Source organism: Simochromis diagramma, unplaced genomic scaffold, assembly GCF_900408965.1.
Source record: "Simochromis diagramma unplaced genomic scaffold, fSimDia1.1 OVJJ01000205.1, whole genome shotgun sequence".
NCBI lineage: Eukaryota > Metazoa > Chordata > Actinopteri > Cichliformes > Cichlidae > Simochromis > Simochromis diagramma.
Genome location: NW_024386782.1, coordinates 12,506,011 through 12,527,978, shown reverse-complemented (window position 1 = coordinate 12,527,978; position 21,968 = coordinate 12,506,011). Strand labels below are relative to the sequence as shown.

Below are 21,968 nucleotides of genomic sequence, written 5' to 3'. Positions count from 1 at the left end.
AACAAGCGATTGAGGGCCAGTGACGCAAAACACACATTACACGAAAGCAGCTGTGTGGACTGACGCTCAGGATTCTGCAGCTTTAACAGTCGTGGGTTTACCTTCCCCTGTCAACATTCAGCAGAGGGACTGCTGCAGACTCGAACAAATTGGGTGACCATTCGGTTCACCGAAGAGTTTTTTAGTTTTTTTTTTTTCCTCTCAGAGTCTTGGTGCTAAACGCAACCATTTTTTCGGGAACGAAACTGGGATTTTCCCTCATATTATGCACTTCAATGGATACAGGTGGCTCAGTGGTTAGCACGCGTGCTGAGGAACAGTCCTTTCACGTCCGCTACAGGTAGGACTTTTGTCTTTTCACTAAAGTGTAGTTAGAGTGTAGAAAGTGTGATTGCTTTCCCAGTCTCTAGTTTCAGATGGAGTGTTGGTGAAGTGTTTTGTTGATGCCTAAGAGGAGCAATGCTATTTATAGTCATTGAAATATTTGTAATGTAAGATGTTTCACGTACCCAGTTGAAGAAGTGACGCTATGTTTAGTATTGAAGCTTAAGTTAAATGATAGACTGGAGCAATCATTTCACACTGTGGTCTGGGACTTTGTTGACTAAGGCAGGTAAGTTTTCTTTAAAAAAAAAAAGGGGGGAGCATCTTGCAGCTGTCCTTACATTGCCAGGTAAAGCACTCGGGCAGCAGATGTGACCTGCCAACCACATAAAGACCTGCGCCCGCCAGCTTCAATATTTAAACAAGCCCTGAAATATTCATCATTGCTCCCTGTGTTTATGTCCACATGCGTGTCCATTTTATTTAGATAGCTTAGGCGTGTGTTTGGTAAGAGGGTGGATTATTTTTACAATACTGGCTAGATTGTTGACATCAGTAAATTTATTCCACCTAGAGGTGCACAAATATATATCGAACAAACAGCTTTGTTTGACTGCCATTGGCTAATCAGCAAATATGACATTGTGCAGATACAGATTTTATTTGTCATAATGAATTATTTGTGTGCTTGGAACAAAAAGGGGAATAGATATCAAAAACAAAATAAACATTTTTACTTGGTAGTGGTGAAATAGTTATTTTAAACACTGGTATCAGCGCAGAATTTCACCCGTTCATCAGTGCATCCCTAATTCCATTACACGTCGCTATAGACTCTGTTTGTCTGACAGATCTAATCAATCTGTACAGCACTCACCGGCTTTGTAATCTCTCAGGTGCATACTCTACAGCCGTAATCTCAGGTGACCAGGTCACCAGGAGAGCGGGGCTTGGACGAAAGACAAGCAGATTAGCCGAGAAAACGCTGATAGAGCAGTTTCCTTGCTGGTAGGCATTGGAAGTTAATGCTGTGACAACATCACACGCGTCTCCTTGAAGGTTTTCCAGTGCGTGATGCTAAATTATCTCTGTGACGTCAGATGAATTATGGTTTTGATATTACCTAGGACGAATGCAGTTTAGTTTTTAGGGCATTTTTGTATTTAAAAGAAAAAAAAAATCTTTTCAACTCGAAGTTGGTCTAAGGTAATCTCTCCATGCTTCGGAGAAAGAGAAGGAGCTGCAGCCTGGAGGTTTTTCCAGTGGATACCTCAGTAGATGCCTCTCAGATGTTCCATGTGCTGCTGCTGTTGTTGTAAGACACAAAAAGCCAGCAGGTAGGCTAGCATTTGCCTCAGCTAGAGTGTTAAATGATAGTGTTAACGTGGCAGTCAACACAAAGTAAGCTCTTTAATATAAGGCCTAAGGCCGCTGAGCTGAGCTCGATTGAACTTTATTGTTCTTACACCATGTTTGCCTTTGTTCTCAAATTATAGCCTAGCTGGATGGTGAGACAAGCTGTTTGGTGTTTTTGCGTCATTTCTGGGTCTGTTTTTGCGAGCTTTCAGATAACCATAGGGTGGTTACAGGAGGAAATCTTGTTATACAAACTGAATAGATTTTTTTGTTAAGCCAGTATGTCACTAACAGTACAGTTTCCTGAAAAACAAAGTTGGTTTATCTGACAGTTTTTGCTAAGCACAAATATGCCACTAAATTTGCCTTCACAGCCACTGACTGACACTCTTTTCATCTGGCTTAAAACATTTAAACCCCATGAGTGTTTGTTACAGACATTCATGTATGTGCTGTACTTCAAAAACAAATTTATTGGGTGTTTTGATTTTATTTCTTTTGAAGAAGTATACGGATGTCCAATGTTGGTTGCTGGGAATCAAACATTTTGCTTTCACAAGCAATATTTTAGGAAATTTAAGGTTGTTTTTTTTTATCTTTGCCAGCAAAGATCTTTTAAATGATCGGTTATAAGGTGTTTAAAGTTCTAAAGCAACAGCAGTAAACATTACAAATACTGAATATCAAAGGTTCAGTTTTGGTTCAGCTGATTGGAAAAGGAACCTGTTTTGCTTTCTGGGGTAGGTCAAAAGGATGTGAGATCTACTATAATAAACACGCTCTATTGTTTTCTGTAGATGGAAGGAAGTGGCTAAACATTCCTACTTGCTGAAAGCCTTTGCTTCGAAGGACGTTTTGTTTTTCAGTCGTGAACGGAGCCATTTGGCTGTCGATTAGAGGACGAGGAGATTTTAGAGTTTATGTTTTTGAAGAAGAGAAGTCCAGACTGTGTTCCTCTCTTCTTTAGGATGGAGGTGTCCTGCCTGGAGCTGGCGCTGGAGGGTGAGCGCCTGTGTAAGGTGGGTGACTACAAAGCAGGCGTCTCGTTTTTTGAAGCTGCCATCCAAGTGGGCACAGAGGACCTCCAGGTGCTCAGTGCCATCTACAGCCAGCTTGGAAATGCCTACTTCCACCTGCACGACTATACCAAGGCCTTGGAGTTCCACCGGCACGATCTCACCTTGACGAGGTTGGACACATGAGAAACAGCTCTGTAAAAGGCCCTGCTGAGTGCAGCACAATGTTTATTTATTAACAGCGTGACGTGTCTTGTTCAGGACAATTGGCGACCTGGTCGGAGAGGCCAAAGCCAGCGGTAACCTCGGCAACACATTGAAGGTGCTGGGTCGGTTCGATGAGGCTGTGGTTTGCTGTCAGAGGCACTTGGACATAGCCAGAGACATGAATGACAAGGTGAGGCAACGTATTCGAGAAAATAAGCGATAAAGAATAAAAGTCAGATATTTGTATTCATGTATTTGAGAGTTTCAGAAGAAAGTGATCTTCACCACTCGTGTTTCCGGTTAGGTGGGGCAAGCGAGGGCACTCTATAATTTTGGGAATGTGTACCATGCCAAAGGCAAAAGTATCTGCTGGAGCGGAGCTGAGCCCGGAGATTTCCCAGAAGATGTCATGATGGCACTGAGGAAAGCAGCAGAGTACTATGAGTAAGAAGGAGAGCGTGTGATTTAATCAGAGTCATTTAACATTAGAAATAACAAGTTCTGTTACTTTGACTGTTGTGTCAAGTATCCAGTATATTACAAAGCGAGCTGCTGGGTGACCGTTTGATTGCATATGCATTGTCAGGGCAAACTTGGCGATAGTGAAGGAGCTTGGAGATCGAGCTGCTCAGGGTCGAACTTATGGCAACCTTGGCAACACACACTACCTGCTGGGAAACTTTCGCAAAGCCGTAGCTTCTCATGAACAGGTGAGGGTGTCTTTTGGTAAAGAGTTCACAAGCATCCATGATGATGTTTTCTTTTAGTAAGTTACTTATTACGCCTTTTTAAATACAATGTTAAAATTCAGTGTTTCTGTTTCAGCGTTTGCTCATTGCTAAGGAGTTTGGGGATCGATCAGCAGAGAGGCGAGCTTACTGCAACTTGGGGAATGCGTATATCTTTTTGGGGGAATTTGAAGTGGCAGCTGAACATTACAAGTAAGCCACACCTACATATGTGTATTAATGTTTGTTGTTGTTGGCCGCATTTTGTCTCTAGGCCTGTGTGACTGGATCCTTAATCATTTAATCCTACATTGTCACCATGATCGTCTCATGTCCCCCCCAAAAAAAGAGGAAATTGAATTATCAAATAACTGTAACATTTTTAGACACTTTTCCTTACACAATAGTGGCAATATCTAAAATTCTATCATTGTATTTATGCATTATATTATGTTCCTATGAGCTCCTTCTGGGAAAGCAGGCCTGTATTGTATGAAGAAAACATAAAGCCAGTGTGCATTGTTTGAAGCATCTTGTCTGATTGCTTGTTAGGAAGACACTGCAGTTGGCGAGGCAGTTAAAGGACCGAGCCGTGGAAGCTCAGGCCTGCTACAGTCTCGGCAACACCTACACACTTCTGCAGGACTATGAGAGAGCCATAGACTATCACCTCAAACATCTCATCATAGCTCAAGACCTCAATGACAGGTACAGATGCAAACACAAGGTTTTATGATGCTTCTTTTGACGTAACTATGCCACAGTTAAATAGTATTTGCTTATGTGTGGTTTCATTCTGTAGGATTGGTGAGGGCCGTGCGTGCTGGAGTCTTGGAAATGCCTACACTGCACTGGGAAACCATGACCAAGCCATGCACTTTGCTGAGAAACACCTGGAGATCTGCAGAGAGGTATGCACTGCTCATACTATCTTCACAGCAAAGCATTTCAGAAGTACTCAAAGCAAACTTGTTAAGAACAGATACAGAAATCCTTCAGCAGTAAAATTAACAGTTGGTTTGTTCCTTCTGTTTTTTTGTTGTTGTTGTTGTTTTCAGACTGGAGACAGAAGCGGGGAGCTGACAGCTCGTATGAATGTATCTGATCTCCAGACACTTTTGGGTTTGAGCTACAGCACAAATACCTCCACTGTTTCCGAAAATAAGGATATCGACTACAGCCTGCACGGTAAAAACTGTGTGACCTTCCCTATGCCCCTTGCTATAATATTTCAGATGCTTTGAATGTGTAGATTACGTAACATTGTTATTGTTTTACAGGAGCCAGGCCCAGGATGAGCAAACGACACAGCATGGAGAACCTGGAGCTGGTGAAGCTCACTCCAGACAAAGTAAATGTAAGAACTGCTCCACTGTACTGCTCTGCTCACACCTCATCTACAAGAAGGGCTTCTTGTTACATCACCCTTTGCTATTGAACTTGTGATGATTGTGTTCCATTTCTGTGCTGAAGGGTCAAAAGTGGAACAGCGACATCTTGACCAAACAGTCCAAACCCTCGCTGGCTAAGAGCTCCTCCAAGCTCTTCTTTGTTGGTCGTCTGCGAGGGAAGAAGTACAAGTCTGGTGGCTCCAGTAAGGTCCTCCAGGACACCAGCAATACCCTGGATACCAGTCAGCCACCTGCACAGGGACCACAAAAAGTACGCAGACCTGGGGCATTCATTTGAAGATCACTCAGAGAGCACTCATGTATTCAAGATCAAACAACTTTTGCTGTTTTATTTTTATTTATTTTTTTCAAGTTGTTTGTTTTTGTTTTCCAGCGACTCAGCCCCGACATGCTCGGAGACGACGGTTTCTTTGACCTGCTGAGCCGATTCCAGAGCAACCGCATGGATGACCAGCGATGTTCGATACAGGACCGAGGCAGCAGGTTATCGCTAAACAGCGGCCCAGAGTCGCCTCCCAGGACCATCAGGAAATGTAGGTCCATGCAATCCACCCACACAAAAAATATAACCACTGTTAAAATAATTTATAATTTGCGTACTTATTTATTTTCATTTGTAGCCATGTCAGAGTCTGCCAATGTGTCAGGCGCTCAGGGCAGGCGCTTAGAGGAGTCATCAGCAGCAGGGGGGAGCCTGCCAGGACTCAGGCTCAACCAAAACAGCAACCAGGCCGTGCTCAGCCACCTGATGGCCAACGCTGACAGCGCTGAGCCTGATGATGACTTCTTTGATATGCTTGTCAAGTGCCAGGTAACAGAAAGAGCATAGTTTACTGAATAGTTTGCTAATACACATTTATATAGTGCTGGGTGGGCACACTTGATATTCAAACACCGGTATAAACAGAAATATTTTAGCTCCTATTTAAAATAATTGTGTAGTTAAAGAGTCCCAGCAGTGGCATCCATCCTATACAAGAATGATGTTTTTGAAGTGGATGCTGAAGGTAACAGGAAGCCGGTGTAACATAAGTAGAAGAGTGATGTCTGTTTGTTGTAGCCAGAGGTCAGGAGGCAGGATTCTTATTACCTTGCAAGAGATCAGCTGCACAAAGGAGCAAAGTATATTACAAAGAAAAAAGTTAGAAACAAGATTATAAACATCCTGTTACTCAGACATCAAAGTCATACTCTTTGCTTTCACCGTATTCCTTCCAGGGCTCCCGTTTGGATGACCAGCGGTGTGCTCCTCCCCCTCCTCCAGTCCGAGGGCCCACCGTACCAGATGAGGACTTCTTCAGCCTCATCATGCGGTCGCAGGCCAAACGAATGGACGAACAACGCGTCACCCTGCCTTCTGCTGCAAACGCTGCATCTAGGCCAAGCTCCAACTAAACAAAGCACTAAAGGGACTGTGAGGTCTTTTGTTTAATGAAGGTGTGGACAGTATCGTGATGGACCAGTGATCACTTCCTTGTCCTTGACAACACATAGCATTATCAGCACTGTATGCAGTTGACAGTATGGGGGGGCGGGGGAACTCAGATTAACAAGGACTTTTCACACAGCTTGTACAAAGATGAACTCAGAGTAGCATCAGGGACAAAAGTGTTTTTTTTAATAATTGTTTTTAATAATTCTGTACTGCTGCATACTCTCACTTCACCCTGTGTATTTTTAAATACACCACTGCAGGTATGTTTGTATTTATTGTTCTTGTCCCATGAACTGCCGTCCCACTGCTATGAAGTAGTAGAGGTATACTCATAGTGGTGTTTTAAATCACTCTTTTCATGTATTACAGCCCTTTACAGATGTGGCATACATGGCAGTGTGCGTGTCTTGTGCGTGTCTGTTTGATGTGATTTCATGGAGTTTCTGAGTTGTGCCATGTTGAAAGTAAAATGTAAATGTTTGAAGGTGTGATCTGTTCTGATTTCTGTGGAAACTATTCATGAAAAAGTGACCATGGTGCTTTATGAATCTCATTGAGAAGAGTGTGTGTCTGAAAAGGGTTTTTGTTTGTATGAGGTTTTTGTTTGAGTTAAGTTCCTGAAGTCGCACAGGAGGCACTTACAAAAGCTACTATGAGCAAACTGATAAAGTATGGATTTAACCCATGTACAGTCCGTGTCTCTTACCCTTTTGTACTAAATATTATGAGTTCAGAGGAATAAAACATGTCTGTTCATGTAGCCATCGTGACTTATTTTAAAATGTTCAGCATCAAGTATTTAATCCAAAGAAGAAAAGCAAAACACAAAATGCAGAGTTTGTGTAAAAGACACTTTATTGAACGTACCAGCAGTCAGACTTCAGTTAGCTTGAACTCATCTGTCACTTTTAAAAACAAGGCTTAATACAAGAGCCACTAGCATTTCAAAAACTAACTGTACATACATAAACACAACTGAAATAAATACATCTATGTACGTATTAGTTTGGCCTTCGTTGTTAAAATAATATATACTATACATTAACATATAAACTTAAATATGCATCTCTGCAAGTAAGTCAATATTAGAAGACGATGTTAAAAGGACAAAGTGCGCAGGTTAAAATAAAAAATAAAATAATATGCATATGCTCCAAACACTGGTTCTAAATAAATATCAAAACACCCGTGCGTCCATCCAGATTCCATTGTGCATACGGTCAGACCCTTGTTTGGGGAAAAGACTGCCATCTACTGACATTACACACACACAGCAGTAGACAAGCCAAAGCTTTTGAGCACAGCCAAATCCAAACTGTATGCAAGGGCGCCCAACCAATAATCACATGCTGTACTTCCCTTTGATACTAACATAGTAACGAGCAAGCCACTGCAAAGACACCGGAACAGCTTCAGCGCAAAAAAAAAAAGAAAGAAAACAAAAAAACAAACACTGATTTTAAATTTAAACACACTAGCTCGTTTACACAGTTGGAGCTGCAGTAATACAGTGCATACAGTAATGTTAGACACCCCACGGGGAAGCACAAGATAGCCTGACTTCCATAGATTCGGCCTCCCGAGAGGAAAAGCTCACTACTGAAACACTGGAAAAACTACATTTTACATCAAATTTTTGTCTTTCTTAAACAATAGCAGCATCTCACCCGCAGTAAAAATAATGATATGCAAAAAGAGGAATGTATGATTCTCAAAATGACTTAACAAAATTTGATCTTAAAAAAAGGACCATTTTTTGATTTTTTTTTTTTTTTTGTTATGGAAACTGAGAACTCAAGGAAGGCACCATCATGAACAAAGCACTCCTGTCCTGTCTCTCCTACTCATCCCTTTAGGAAAAAGGACATGCAGCAACTGATTGGTGTGAGCAGAGAGCAAAAACGCAGGGCGACTTACAGGACGAAGAACGACGAAGAATCCTGCAGTTTTACTCCTCAGTGTGGTGATCAAGAAAGGAGAACATGCAACAAGTGTGCTTTTGATGTGTCCCAGGTGTGAGTCCCATTTGCTTTACTACAGACAGGAGGGAAAGGCTTGTTCACCAGTTTGTGTACCTATGAGTGTGTGTGTGTGTGTGTGTGTGTGTGTGTGTGTGTGTGTGTGTGTGTGTGTGTGTGTGTGTGTGTGTGTGTGTGTGTGTGTGTGTGTGTGTGTGTGTGTGTGTGTAAGGGTGGGTCAGTGTTTACAATGCAGAGGAGCAGTAATATTTTAGGGGAATGTGTCAGATAGAAACAACTGGCTTTGTGTGTATGTGTGTGTGTGCGCATACAAGTGTGTGTGTGTTATGGATTGTGTGTCCAAAGTGTGACAGTGCGATCAGCAGAGGATGAGAGGAAGGACAGGTCTTGTGTGTGCCATCGGCACTGGATCACTTTGTCACCGTGTTCTCCCACCACGGTCAGAGGCAGCTGTTTGGTCAGGTCACCTAGAGAGACGCAGGAGGACACGCGCTAACATGTGGCCTCAAATATATACATACACTCTTAAATCTTTTAATATGTGGTGTTAAAGGATCTGCGACATCTTAACTAGCTGCCCACATGGACAAACCAAACTCTTTACCGTCACACGAGACAAAGATTGTTATTTGGCCACAGTGACAAGAGGTGCAGTATATTTGGAGGCGTTCAACCCTAAGAACACTGTACCAGCTGTCAAACACGCTGGTGGTAGCATGCTGCTCTGGGTTGTTTAATGTTGGGACATTGCACAAAGTGAATGGAATAATGATAAAGGAGTATTACCTCCAAATTCTTCCAACTTCACCTCGAATCTACAGCTCAATGGTTAAAACTTGGACACGTCCAAATGTGATGCACCTATGATGTAACTCAGTCCCCTCTAGTGGCAGACCTGGAGCCAATCTCACAATCATCCTTTTAATTTATATTTTATTTAAGGAGGTGGGGAAACCTCCTATAAAACAGGCATACTTATCATCATCATTATAATTATTATTATTACAATTACTTATGATTATTAAGACTCAAAAGATTGTTTTTTCCCCAGATGTTAGTGATCAAAACAAGAGTGGCTTTTTAATGAAACATTTTTAAACTTTGTTTGAAGTGATTCTATTGAATTAAGTACTGTTACAGATGTTTTAACTATTGTAGCTATACCACATCATATCCAGATGCAACCACTGTATGCGCTCTGAAGGTAGACATACCTTGGAGGTTGGTGACCACGACCTTTGTGTCATAGGAACCAGTGAGCAGGTAGTGCGCTCCGGGGGAAAACCTAACGGACCGAACGTCACTGGTGTGCGGCCGGTACACCTGGACGATGCGTCCTCCTCTGATGTCATACAGCATGCATGCGCTATCTTCCTGTCCTGTTGCTAGGAGACGGCCACTAGGATCAACTGCGACTGAGGCAACAGGACTCCCTGTGTAGTAAAGAAGGGGTGTAGTTGTATGAACTGTCATTATTTTCAAATCGAGAACAACAGAACCAATGATAACATTTACTATTTCTGGTATCTTGGCTCACAATTCCCAAACACTTGCTATATTAAGAGGTGAAACACATGATGCGAGCCAAACCTGAGCCATGGAAAGCAGTTCCCACTACCCGCACACAGCTGGGCACTCTGAGGTCCCAGAAACGCACCGTCTTATCTTGAGAGCCGGAAGCGATCATCCAGCCGCCCCACGTGTACAGAGACAGGATGTGTCCTGAAGAGAGATTACACATTGTCCACTTTCAGCATCATCCTTACTCTCTCTGACTTCCACTTTGATTTGTGCTGGACAGATGGAGGGATGGAGCAGTTACCTGTATGTCCACTGAGGGCGTGCAGACCCTGTCCTCTCTGGCAGTCTGTGGTGTAGATGTTACAGTCTCCGGCCCCGGCACTGATCAAGATGGCTCCTCCACTTTCAGGCCCCTCCATGAAGGCCAGGTCTCTTATGGTACCGTCATGCATACTAAACTCCAGGTCTGGGCCTAGGATGCACAAAAATAAACAAAAATGAGAACACTGGCAATGCCACAAACGGGACGACCACCACACATTCACGCTGAGGACGCTTACCTGTGGCGTTGCACGTCTCTGCGCTGAAAGGCAGCACTTTGACATATTTGTCATTGGAGCCTGTAGCCAGCAGCTGCCCACAGTGGCTCCAGGCCACACAGTAGATGGACCCTTTGTGGTGTTTGTTCCTCTTAAAGCGAACCACCGGCTGCTTTGTTGGACTTGAACCACTGAGGAGAGGAAAAGGTGGTCAGCTACTGTATGCAGAGATGAAAATAAACAGTTACTGGTTTGAACTTTCCAACTATTTACACACTAACTTTAACTAATATGGAAGAGAGGTTTATAAGCTAACTGACAGATCAGTGACCACATGGCAACCACCAGTCGCTAGGGAAAAATGTGTATTGCACATCTAGTTGCTGGCTGTTATGTGGTCATTAAAAGGTACTAAAAAGTCTACTTTTCACTCATATTTTAAAGGATCAGAAACAAAAAGATGGGTTTTAACAGAGATGTGATGGATCATACTAAACAAAAAAAAATGGAAAAGAGAACATCTGTTAACATTTAACATTCACTTTTTTGATTTTTGTTACCTCGTGTCGAGCGTCTCTGGATAAGCGCACACGCGTAACGTTTTGGAGTTGGAGCCCACAGCGTACAGCGCTCCAGACGGGTGAAAGGCAACGGCTCGAATAGCCTGAGTGTCTTCCAAAGAATGCACCGGTACAAACAGGCTTTTTGGTTTGTCACCCTGAAAACACGCCATATACGAAAAACACACATTAGCAATGAGATTACAGCCCCGTAATCTCACCTGATCTTCTCTACCCTATGACATGCATACTGCTGTGACATCACTGCCATTCAGATAAAACTGTTATAATCCGCTTAGCCAAATTAGCATTACACTGGATCATTTTAAAGTACAATGTAAACAACAGAGAATGTGCTGAACTTTAAAATCACACCACACAAGGTCAGAGCTAAACTAAGGGTAACACCTGAGTAACAACCTGAAACTGATTATTAACACCAGGTCTGTCATAACTGTTATTTCTAGTGACGGCTGTCATTCTGCTGTCACCATGTGTGTGTGTGTGTGTGTCCGTCCCTACCTCTTTAATTCGGGATAAAGAGCCTGGAGAGTCACCTTGTTGGCCTCCTTTTGGTTTTTGCCCACTGTAAAAAACAAACAAACAAAAAACAGGGGCCAGTAATTCAACAAGAAGGTTTAAAAAACAAAACAAAAGCAAACTCACACAAACCTCATTGTGGCGACAGGGGACTCATTTGGAGGCGGCACAGGCCGACCCCCTACGGTGCGTTGCGGGGTGCTGCTGAGCACCCCTCCCCCTTGGGTCCGGCTCTGCTCGGGGGTTACAGACGGAGGGTTGTTATTGTCCTCGGAGGCGGGCGTGTTCCCGTTGCCATTACACTGCTGCGTCAGAGACTTTACCTCTTCTCCCAAATTCTCCATCCCCACGTTGAGCTCTTCCAGCTTCTGGATGGACCTGCAACAACCAAACACACGAGTTCTGTCTCCAAAGAGGCAACTTGTTTTCCTCTTTCTACTAAACACTTGTACCTGCAGGCCGACAGCCTGGTTAGAACTACAAAGGGAAGATGACAAAGGAAAACTCAAATATTAATGTAATTATTCACAGCTAGCCTTGTGAATAATGTAGAGTGCTACGTAGACTGGGAGAGGGAGGATGGGGAGGATGGGGAGGATGTCTCTGAGGGCAAAATCAAAGAGCTTTTGTCCCGCTAGAAGAAGAAAAAAAAAAAAACTATTTTGTCACCTCATTTTTAATCACTGAGCTGAAGCTAACTGAAGTGGTTTTGTGGTTAGAGGACATCCAGTAAAAATATACATATAACATAATGCTACTGCAGTTTCGAGAGGAATCTGGGTCTAATATTGTGTACAACACAAACACACATGAGGTGGTGGTCCCATGTGTTATGTTGTAGCTGATTAGAGCAGATGGTGCAGTATAGACAGGAGGGGGTGTGCCATGCAAGCGAATCCACATGGGACTCGTCGTTTTTAAGAGCCTTAATATGTTAACCTTTTCTGACAGCTGCTCCTCTGCTGTTATACGACGGTCAATGTCATGCAGGCTTCACTTCAGCAAGCTGTCCCACAACTACCATGACAAGTGCGCCATACGACTGAACAGCTGTCTGTACCATATTTCCCCGAACGGTGAGATGAAGTCTCATTTTGGGGATCTGGTCCATTCTCCCCAGTTTAAGCTACTGCATTGCACTGTTGGTACGACCCAACCCTTCACGTGTTTACAGTGAAACATCTGCAGGGCTATATATATAGCTGCTGGATGAGATTAAATGAATAAATTAACTGCATATAACAAGAAATAACAAGAATTCAGTTTTTAAAATGCTTTGGTTATGCAGTCTACAGACAGATATCTGTATATGAATAAGAAGAATCTGCAAGCAAGCAAAATGTTTAGTATTGGAAGCTTTCTGGTTTCCATTTATCATCTGTTAGGCTCTAATGACCGATAACATTTGAAGGTTTTGGTCATGTGCAGGCATAAAGTCGAGCTAAAGGCAGACTGCATTTGCTCAAATTCAAACTTGACTAATGCTTAATGGAGAATCTGCTTTATTAACTTTCATCACTTTATCCACATTTGAAAACAATGGCCGGCAGACTAAACAGGAAGTCTTGGCCTGAATATCCAAAAACCCAACAGGAAGCCCTGAAAATCAGGCCGTTACTTGCGGAGGCTGAGTCAGCAGTTTAGCTGACTCAGCTGACTTGATACAAAATAGCAGGACGGGACTTTAGAATAAGAAAGTTTATGTGAATGAAAGGATGAAAGGATGAGCTTCAACAAATAAAAGATCTTGTAAACAGCATGATTATAGTGCTGAAGTAGACGCCACCCGCCCATGTCTATGCGCCTGCTTTTGTTTCTTTGTGTGAACCACACCTCTGGCTGAATGTGCAAACAGAGAACGCACATTCCTCATCTTGCAAAGAGCATTTAAGTCATTTCGTTCGCTGCGTTCGTACCTGTTGAGGAACTTCTCTGTGAGGCTGTGCTGCATGTCGCTGGGCGGGGGCTCCTGCTGGACCCCTCCCTCCAGCAACATCTGCTGGTACATCTGCCTCTGCTGCTGCTTCTGCTCCAGGTGCTGCTGCACGCGGAGGCGCTGGCGATAAAACTCCTCATACTTCTCTGTTGAGTCACGAAGCTGGGAATGAAGCATAAATATTTAATATTAGAAGCACATTATTTATACCTTTCTTTTTATTGAGCTGCATCATGTTGCACACAATTGAAGGGATAACCTGTAAAACATGGTGTTGCAACTAACCATGAAATCAAAATGTGTTTCCACCAGACCTGACCCGGCCTGCCGTCGCAGAGGATCACCATAATGAAGTTTACAGGATGATGGTGGCTTTGATGAAGCTACTCATCAACCGTGACTTTATTCTACTGCTTCATTCATTTTAAAGGTTCAGTTCAATGTGAAATCAGATTTCCATTCAGATTGTTTCACTGTGAATTGCACAGTTTTGTAGATCAGCTGATGTCACAGATGTCTGCCTTCTCAAGTACACTGAATTTGTGAAAACTATGCAGCGATGTGCTCCAGAAATCATGACCTCTGACTGAAAAGGTCACTGAGATTCTAGGGTATGAATCTGAAGATCCTACGTCGCCTCATCCTTGAGTTACCGTATTCACAAACTTGGGTGATTCACGCCCCCCGCCCAGTAAGGTGACAATAATACACCAGCAGCCTTTAACAGCTGAGGGGTAAAAGAAAAAAAACTTTAAAGAAAAAAATGAAATCACAAAACTTGTTGAGAGCAGTTTGATCTAAAAACTAGTAACCGGGTCGAAATATCAGCCAAAAACAAATTACTTTTTTTGACATGTACTTTCCATTATATTCAACATAATGCATCTCTACAGTGGACATCCAAACTCATGCAGAAACAATGCAAACTGTTCTAATGTAACGCTTTAAAAGAAAAAGCTGCACAAACCAAGCCACACCAGGCAGCTTCAACACTGCTCAAAGGCAGAAGTGCGATCATGTGACCCCTGCTCCGCGCCAGTTCAGGTATCAGCGGAGGAAGGAGGGGTCAGACAGGGAGCTGAGGACAGATCATTTCCCCCCTCTGTCCTCTGCTTCCTGTCCTCGCAATCTGATGGGAACAGACCTACCGCGTGTTGGGGGGGGAGGACAGAGACGCTGGCATCGCGCCAGCTTGGAAAAGGGACAGAGAACAGAGAGGAAGAGAGGGCAGGGACGTGACTGTGAGATCACAGAGGTCCCAAAGTCTGCTTCTGTTTCTGGCCTCTTTGTGTGTCTCCAAGGTGACGGGGAAGGCAGAGGAAAGCACCAGCTTCACACTGAGCTGCACAAGAGGCCCCAGAATAGAAACCATGTGACAGACAGACACAGATACTGTGTTCACGATGTGTTTACGGGCAACACGAGGGCACTGATGAATCATTTTTGTGGCTGTGCTCCTAGGCTCTCGAGCCACATGTCCCCACTGACCCCGGATCATGACCTGGATCCACCAGCCTCATTGGTTACACAAAGCAATCGTTACAGAGCATATTATTAATGTTTAAATAGCTAGTGATGACTTTAGAAAGCATAATACAAATGTGTATGTACGATTTCCTTAATGCACTCTCATCCGCACTAGATAACAAAGCCTGGGCTGCCAATCAGAAGTGAAGAAAGACTAAAATACCAAATACAGACTAATCGGAACTGGTACTGTAGGCAACACCCATTAACGAAAGAAAACAATTAGGGAAGCTTAATAAAACACAGCACTTGTTTGGAAATGTGTTTGCATGCAACAGGCCTAACCAGTTCAAAAAGCAAAAGTCGCTGATGTTTACCTCATTCCTGTCAGCGGAACCAGCTGACGGAGCGTCTTCGCCCGGAGCTGAGGCAGGACGCGTGTTCTGGGCTCCAGCTGAGCCCATCATCTTATCCACAGGTGTGTCTGTCCTCGACCTTCACCGAGAAAACACAAACCCCAGAAAATCAATCAAATAAATCAACATCAATAATGGATCTTGCTCCCTTTTTTTATCTCTAGGAAAAGATTTAGAGACAGAAAATCTGTTTAAGCTCCAAATCTAAGCTCTTACGTTTCAGGGGATTCCTCAAAGATGCTGTGGCAGTCGGAGCTCTCCATCATGAGACTCCTGCTCAAGCTCTGCCCTCCTGCTCCCGGGTAGTGAAAGTTGGCAAACGAGTGGGACATCGGAGAGACCCCTTTACCCGGCGCTATTTCCCCGGCGCTCGCTCGCTTATCCTGGCCGGAGAGCCCGTAGGACAGCCCGTCCAGCGCTGGGTTCAAGGAGCGCGACATGTAGGTGTCAGCGGACTGCGGGCGGCGAAGGGGGGAGGAGGGGTATGGCGACAGTTTGCTGATGAGCGGGGTGAGGAGATCAGAGTAGCCGGTCTTAGCAGGCTTGACCAAGCGGTCTACGTGGATGTTGAGCTGCTTCTGTTCGAAGGCGCAGGAGAAGACGGTCTGGGCGAGGTTCTGCATCCAGGAGAGCAGCGACAGGTCCAGGTCGTCGCAGCCGTTACCGCACAGCATGTCGACGCCCAGGAGGACCTCGCTCTCTGTGATCTCCTCACCCGTCGCTTTGCTCTGCACATAAGCGTCCGAGAAAGACCGGTTAGAGGCACAAACTCACTCAGGCCGCAGTCTTTACGTTAAATTTTAGCGTTTCACACCTGGCAGAACTCGACACAGCACTCATAGAGGACTCCCTTGAGAAGCAGCTGAAATAGTCGATCCCTGCTGGCCTTGAATCCAGCCTCACTCAGCTTCCTGTCTGCGGGGATGAACTCGGCCACCATGGTGCAGGCCTCCTCGAAACACTGAACTCTGGCCGTGCTCGGGTTCCAGTCCTGAGGGGACGCCAACAGAGAAATGAGACACAAAAGAAAACACATAGACAGTTTCCTCCTGCTGCTTCGATATTATGCAAGTCTTATTCTGTAACAGCAGACTGCGTGCCTTGAACTCAGCATGATTTGTGAGGCGAGGGAGTGTGAGGAGCAGACACAGCTTGCTGTAGTCGTCTTTAGACGGACAGAACTCCTCCAGGGCGTGGAGGCATTTGACAGCTTCCTGCATGGTGAACTCCAGCTGAAAACACATGAAATATATATTTTTATGTAACAGATGATCAAGGAGACGATTCCCTCTAAAACACAGAATCAAGCTTCTCTCAAAGAGCACACTATTGTTTTGGTTTTTGCCCTGTCATACTGCCACGCGCTGAAAAATCACCACCAGCACACAATCAGGCCCGTTACACAAGTAATACACACCCCCAGCTACAATATTAACTGTGAGCATGCTCACTAGTACACGATATGCACAGATGTCCAAAGAAGTGTGAGCTAATCCAGTTTAACAGGACACGATGGCTCCAACAAAGCATCACAGGCAGCATCCACAACTACATCACGTTACAGCAGACTCACAGCTAGTCTAATTTGAGAGGATAGATGGAGTTTTCATGCAAGTCTGGTTGTCTGATTATACAAAATAGTGTGTGTCTGACTTCAAATTATTAGCAATTAGGACTAACAGAGAAATTAGAATCATCTCTCATATGAATCTTTTATAGCCTCAGCAGGGGTTTATGATAATGTGAATATTTTAAAAAGGCTCTGAAAGTTAAATGTTTCTGGACTCTTTTGGTCAGGTACATGTAATAACCCATCTATTACCAAGAAATCCAGCCATCTAGTTTCCTTTGACCCAATCCAGGGGGAGTTTAGTCTATCCCAGCTGTCACTGGGCAAAACGTGGGGTACTCACTGAACAGGTTGCCAGTCCATCGCAGGGTTAACACATCCAGACAGACCACCATTCATGCTCTCATTTGTAACTACGACCTATTAACCAAACATGATGTCGGAGGAAGCCGAGGTACCCACACAACCACAGGGAGAACATGCAAACGCCACACAGAAAGCCCCCGGCCGGCGAAGTCAAACCCCGAACATTCTTGCTGGGGGGCAACAGTGCTAACCACTTTACCACCGTAGCATTAGCCTATAAAGTATGTGTTCCTGATCCTTGTTCCTAACGCTGTCCTACTGGTGTACGCGATCCAGAACAAGGAGGGAGAAAACAGTCATAATCAGCTGTCACGGGTGGACAGATGATCTATGTTAAGTGTTTTATCCACAACAGCAAACAACTTCATCAAAGGAGCAAATAAAGAGCGTAATCCAGATAATCTCTGACCGCAGTGTGGCCATCAGTCACTCCTTAAATGTCAGTGCTGCCACCATTAAACACAGACCCACGCACATAACCCACCCACTTATAAGCAGAGAACTTTTAAGCAGACTCCCACTGTTTCCTTTTCAAACAATACACATTACAAACAGTTTTTACCTGTTTTTATCTTGACAGTGGCCCACCTTGTTCACAGCCTAACAACACGTGACTGTTATAAAGGTTGGAAATTCAGGTTTTGTTAGGGAGGTTTGGATGACAGTCTTTAGTTTTCTGACTTACGTGCTGTGGCTCGTCTTCTGCAGACATGGCGTTATTCACACACAGAGCCTCCAGAAACTTCTGCTTGAGGATGATGTAACGAAACCTGGTGGCAAAATTCAGTCCTTTTACTATTTTTACATACACTTAGGAAAACATTACATCGCCTGTTTGTTTTAGTTATCAGTGACAAAGTGTCAAATAGGTAAAATGAACTGAATATGTGAAAAGCTGCAACAAAAAGAATAGGAAGCCTCACCTTTTTCTGTCAAACTTGTCCATGCACTCCAGAGGCTGAATGAACTGCAGGACCTCATCCCACTGCCCGTCGAGGACCAGTTGCCTGAAACAAAATATTTATATGACCTATGAATGAGAAGACTCACGGTAACATAAGGGTTTTTTGAATATCTTGTGTTTACTACAACAAAATGACAGCGTATAACAGAAACTTGACACTATTTGGTGAACCACTAAAATGTATTTTAATACTCAGATTCAGCAGACTGGCTTACTTCCAAAGCAGCACTCAAACATCCAGTGTGGAGGTGCAGTGTTACACTATCCTCACCATAGAAGATGCTATCAGAAACACTAAACTTACTGGACTGACTGGAACAGTTTCCCGTTGCTCCTACTTCACAGTAATTCTTACACACCTGTATCTAGTCTGTACAGAGTGACCACTGAGTTCACTTACCTGAGGAAGAGCATGTCGTCTGAGTAGAGCCCGTTGATGACGCCGCTCTCTTTCTCCAGAGCGAGCATGCTGATGTGCAGCTTCCTGGAGTTGAGAAAGTCCAGGATCACCTTGATTATCTCCACCTCCTTCACATTTATAGTTTCCTCTGCTGTCATTGTGACGACGGGCTGCCAGTTACAGGATGAAAAAAAGCAAAACACAAATGATTAAAAAAATGTTGGGAGTGAAAACCATGGACAAAGTTAGAGGCAAGCCTGAGATGGTTTGGACATATGCAGAGGAGGGATCGTGGCTATATCGGACAAAGGAGGAAAAGAGGAAAACTACAGGATGTAGTGTAGCCATGGATATAGTAACTGAGGACATGCAGAGTAGGCGTGATAGAGGAGGATGGTGGCGACAGGATGAGATGGAGGAAGAGGAGCTGCTAAAGGGAGCAGGCAAAAGAAGAAGATTCATTCTCTTTGAAAAGAACAAATCTCACTGCTTTGGATATTATATTAACTGGATTCTGGGTAACACTGTCCACCTCCTGAGGATAAAATAGTAGGATTAGTTTTAATGCATCGCCAGGCACCGTGACTTCAGGATGAAACATGAAACAAATTTAGGGCCTTTTTAGCAGGGAAAACAAATGCAGAAGCTTGTAAAAAGTAGATTTTAAGACTGAGATTACAGGTTTGCATTAAGTCTTCCAAAAAAACAAAAACAAAACAGAGGTCATTGTGTGCCAGTCTGTGTAAATGTGTTAAACACGCTAAAACATACAAGCCAGGCAAAACAGAGGTTTGAAGTCAAAACATTAAGGTGCCGCCTCAGAGGTTGTGTTTACACTGGAGAAAACAGCACGTTATATGACTGTCGTGATACTATGTAGCCTCTGGTGTACTGATGGCTGTCTGTCGTCGAGATCGGAGAGATTTCATTTATAAAACTCCAGATAATCACAGCCAGGCACACAAACACACGCACGCACTGCAGTACCGCTAAGCTAGCCTGAGAGATGGCTAGCTAATAACACTGGCACTAAGCCACAAGTCAAACAGCATAAGAAGCTTAGGCTACTTGTTAGCTTTATATAGGTCCTGGATCCAGCCTCCGGATTATGGCAAAACCATCAAACAGCTAGTTAGTGACAGAGCTCATACAAAGCTGACTAATTTCACTGGCTGACTAGCTACAGCCAGGCCGAGGGGAGAGAGGCATCATCCGCTAGTTAGCTGGGCGGGCGGGGTGCTCACTGACAGCGTCCCCACCGACCACAGTAACCCTCCGCCGTGCTGCCATTACCCTCACCTGTTTCTGAACATACAGGGGATGAAAACGCTGGCCCTCAACGCCGCTCCGTGCTGCCCACAGCCGCTGTCACGACGGTACCGGTGCGGTATTGTCAGCGCCGTTTGTTTCGGTGTCTGTCGGTCCCTCCCTCCTCCTCCTGGTCTCTGACGGTGTCCCCTCCTTGCTGGATGTTTCTCTGCGGTCTGTTTGCTGCCCAGCCTGCCTGCCTGTCTGCTGCCTGCAGGGGCACCGCCTCCACCCACCCATCCATCCATCCACCCAGCAAACAGCCAAACTTCACACAATCAGCAGCATTAAACAGTGTATTATAGAGATAATGGCATTTTGTGAAGGGAAGGTGTGCATACAGTGAGGCTTTTTTATTGTTGCCTTCTTGAACGTAAAGACACATGTTTAAAGGGAAAAGAATAAATAAACCATGTGTGACCCCTTAAGTATACGGGACGTATCTATCTTAAAAAAAAGATAATAATTAAAAAAAAGAAATCAATCTATTAATTAAATTAATTACTTCAGTTAAGGCGGAAATTAACAGCAGCTGCATTAAGATGATGTGTTTGAGGTCCTCTGGTGGTCTGTTTGTGCAACATGCATGACATGCAGTGCTTAAGGTTGAGATGGCTTTCAAGATCAAGACAAGCTTTATTATCCCCGAGGGGGACATTTGATTTGTAGTCAGCAGCATAAATAACACACATAAAGCATAGAGCCAAAAAAACACAAATCACATAATTAAAAAACGTAATAGTCGTAGGAACAAATGAGAATTTAAATCGATTTTTTTCTGCACCGAGGGAAAAAAAATGCCTCCTCCCTGAAGATAACAGCTGATACTCTGAAACAAAGGATGTGTGCCATCACCCCAAATCCTTTCTGCCTTAAGGGTCACCCTCCCTCTGTACAGGAGGTCAGGATCATTTAGCTTCATATAGTACCTGCCACTTTGCTACACAATTTAACTATATGCTCCAACCTCTTCTCCAACTCATCTAAAATCAGTAACTATTTCCTTCATTTTAAACACATTAAATGTTTAGAAGGGACTGCGTCCACACCATGCTTGAGATTCATCTACAACTGGGTCACGATCTGCATCATGAAGCAGAGAGATGATCACTGAGTCGTCTGCAAATTTGATTATATGTCAGTCCTGATCGAGGTTCTGACTCTCATTTGTATAAAGAACAAATAAAAGTGGAGTCACACCACTGAGGGGAATCGGTGGAAGGTAAAGTACATCTGATGTGGTTGACTTTCACTTTCTGAGGTCTATCTGTTAAAAAGCCTCACTGATTCAGATTCCAGGTAAGTTCACAAACATAAAGGTTGAAGAAGAAGAAGACTGATTCCACGTTTTACTGTATATAATTACTATTAATTCTCTGTATTGTACCTTTAATGTATGTTGGCCTTCTTTTTTCTTTTATTGCATGCTGTAAATACAAAGTCCATCCAAATATCGCAGGAAGGCCCTGCATCAAGACACAGATATACTTCAGAGATATCGATCTATCCAGTTAGGAAGCATAAACCATTATGAATCTGCTGTGAATTGTGAATTTCACCTGCTTTGGTGCAAATGAAAGTTATAACAAGACATCCCCCAAAAAGAGAATGGATTTGCAGGTGCTGGCCACAGACATTTCCTTTTCTCTTTATCTATCCTGAAGGACTTTTCTCTACTTTTGCTTTTTGATAGTTTCCATGCTACTGCTGGCTAAGATAATAAATGCAGCTTATTCAGCTCCTCAAAAGATGCAGGAGAAACCATGAGGTGGACCATTACACACAGGGAGAGTGGACAGGGCCATATAAGGGCATCAACAGCGCAGCAGTACTAGAATGAGTGCTTCGTGCAGACTAGTCGTGCATGTTTCTGAGCAAAATGTCAGAAACATGAGCTTTGAGGGCTCAACATCCTTTAGTGACA

General features: G+C 43.8%; 2 protein-coding genes across 5 annotated transcripts in view; one reads left to right on the top strand and one right to left on the bottom strand.

Annotated features, from left to right (window-relative positions):
* The window catches only part of gpsm2 (G protein signaling modulator 2), a 10,660-nt gene extending 3,422 nt beyond the window's left edge, over window positions 1-7,238 (top strand). For 2 of the 3 annotated variants that reach the window (XM_040021873.1, XM_040021874.1), the window contains 14 exons: window positions 1-340; window positions 2,648-2,869; window positions 2,958-3,093; window positions 3,208-3,347; window positions 3,490-3,613; window positions 3,729-3,844; window positions 4,184-4,339; window positions 4,434-4,542; window positions 4,690-4,819; window positions 4,912-4,988; window positions 5,105-5,293; window positions 5,417-5,576; window positions 5,664-5,854; window positions 6,262-7,238. The exon at window positions 1-340 is cut by the window's left edge and continues 9 nt beyond it. In XM_040021873.1, coding sequence (XP_039877807.1) covers window positions 276-340; window positions 2,648-2,869; window positions 2,958-3,093; window positions 3,208-3,347; window positions 3,490-3,613; window positions 3,729-3,844; window positions 4,184-4,339; window positions 4,434-4,542; window positions 4,690-4,819; window positions 4,912-4,988; window positions 5,105-5,293; window positions 5,417-5,576; window positions 5,664-5,854; window positions 6,262-6,438 — 1,992 coding nt within the window. In that variant the 5' untranslated portion in view covers window positions 1-275 and the 3' untranslated portion in view covers window positions 6,439-7,238. The remainder of the gene's footprint in view (window positions 341-2,647; window positions 2,870-2,957; window positions 3,094-3,207; window positions 3,348-3,489; window positions 3,614-3,728; window positions 3,845-4,183; window positions 4,340-4,433; window positions 4,543-4,689; window positions 4,820-4,911; window positions 4,989-5,104; window positions 5,294-5,416; window positions 5,577-5,663; window positions 5,855-6,261) is intronic. The other variant, XM_040021875.1, reaches the window with a different exon arrangement.
* Window positions 7,239-8,611: 1,373 nt separating this feature from the next.
* wdr47a (WD repeat domain 47a) lies at window positions 8,612-20,265 on the bottom strand. 2 transcript variants are annotated; one of them, XM_040021870.1, is made up of 17 exons: window positions 19,805-19,975; window positions 18,737-18,906; window positions 18,296-18,379; window positions 18,058-18,142; window positions 16,537-16,668; window positions 16,251-16,427; window positions 15,653-16,164; window positions 15,398-15,515; window positions 13,534-13,715; window positions 11,750-11,995; window positions 11,600-11,663; window positions 11,078-11,235; window positions 10,539-10,708; window positions 10,280-10,450; window positions 10,048-10,179; window positions 9,672-9,890; window positions 8,612-8,924 (listed from the first exon to the last, which is right to left on the bottom strand). In XM_040021870.1, exons 2-17 carry the CDS (start codon window positions 18,892-18,894, stop codon window positions 8,782-8,784), a joined length of 2,751 nt encoding a protein of 916 aa, XP_039877804.1. In that variant the 5' UTR covers window positions 18,895-18,906; window positions 19,805-19,975; the 3' UTR covers window positions 8,612-8,781. The 2 variants fall into 2 exon arrangements, with proteins under 2 accessions (XP_039877804.1, XP_039877803.1); XM_040021869.1 differs by lacking the exon at window positions 19,805-19,975 and adding an exon at window positions 20,036-20,265 and having other exon boundaries at window positions 8,613-8,924.
* Between the last annotated feature and the right edge of the window lie 1,703 nt (window positions 20,266-21,968).

Excerpts from the sequence above, each read along its gene's own strand:
- wdr47a (XM_040021869.1), bottom strand. The coding sequence starts at position 18,894 with ATGACAGCAGAGGAAACTATAAATGTGAAGGAGGTGGAGATAATCAAG. Across the intron at positions 11,996-13,533 it reads ACAGAGAAGTTCCTCAACAG|GTCCATCCAGAAGCTGGAAG; the intron begins GTACGAACGCAG and ends TGGTTGTTGCAG. Across the intron at positions 9,891-10,047 it reads AACTGCTTTCCATGGCTCAG|GGAGTCCTGTTGCCTCAGTC; the intron begins GTTTGGCTCGCA and ends TTTACTACACAG.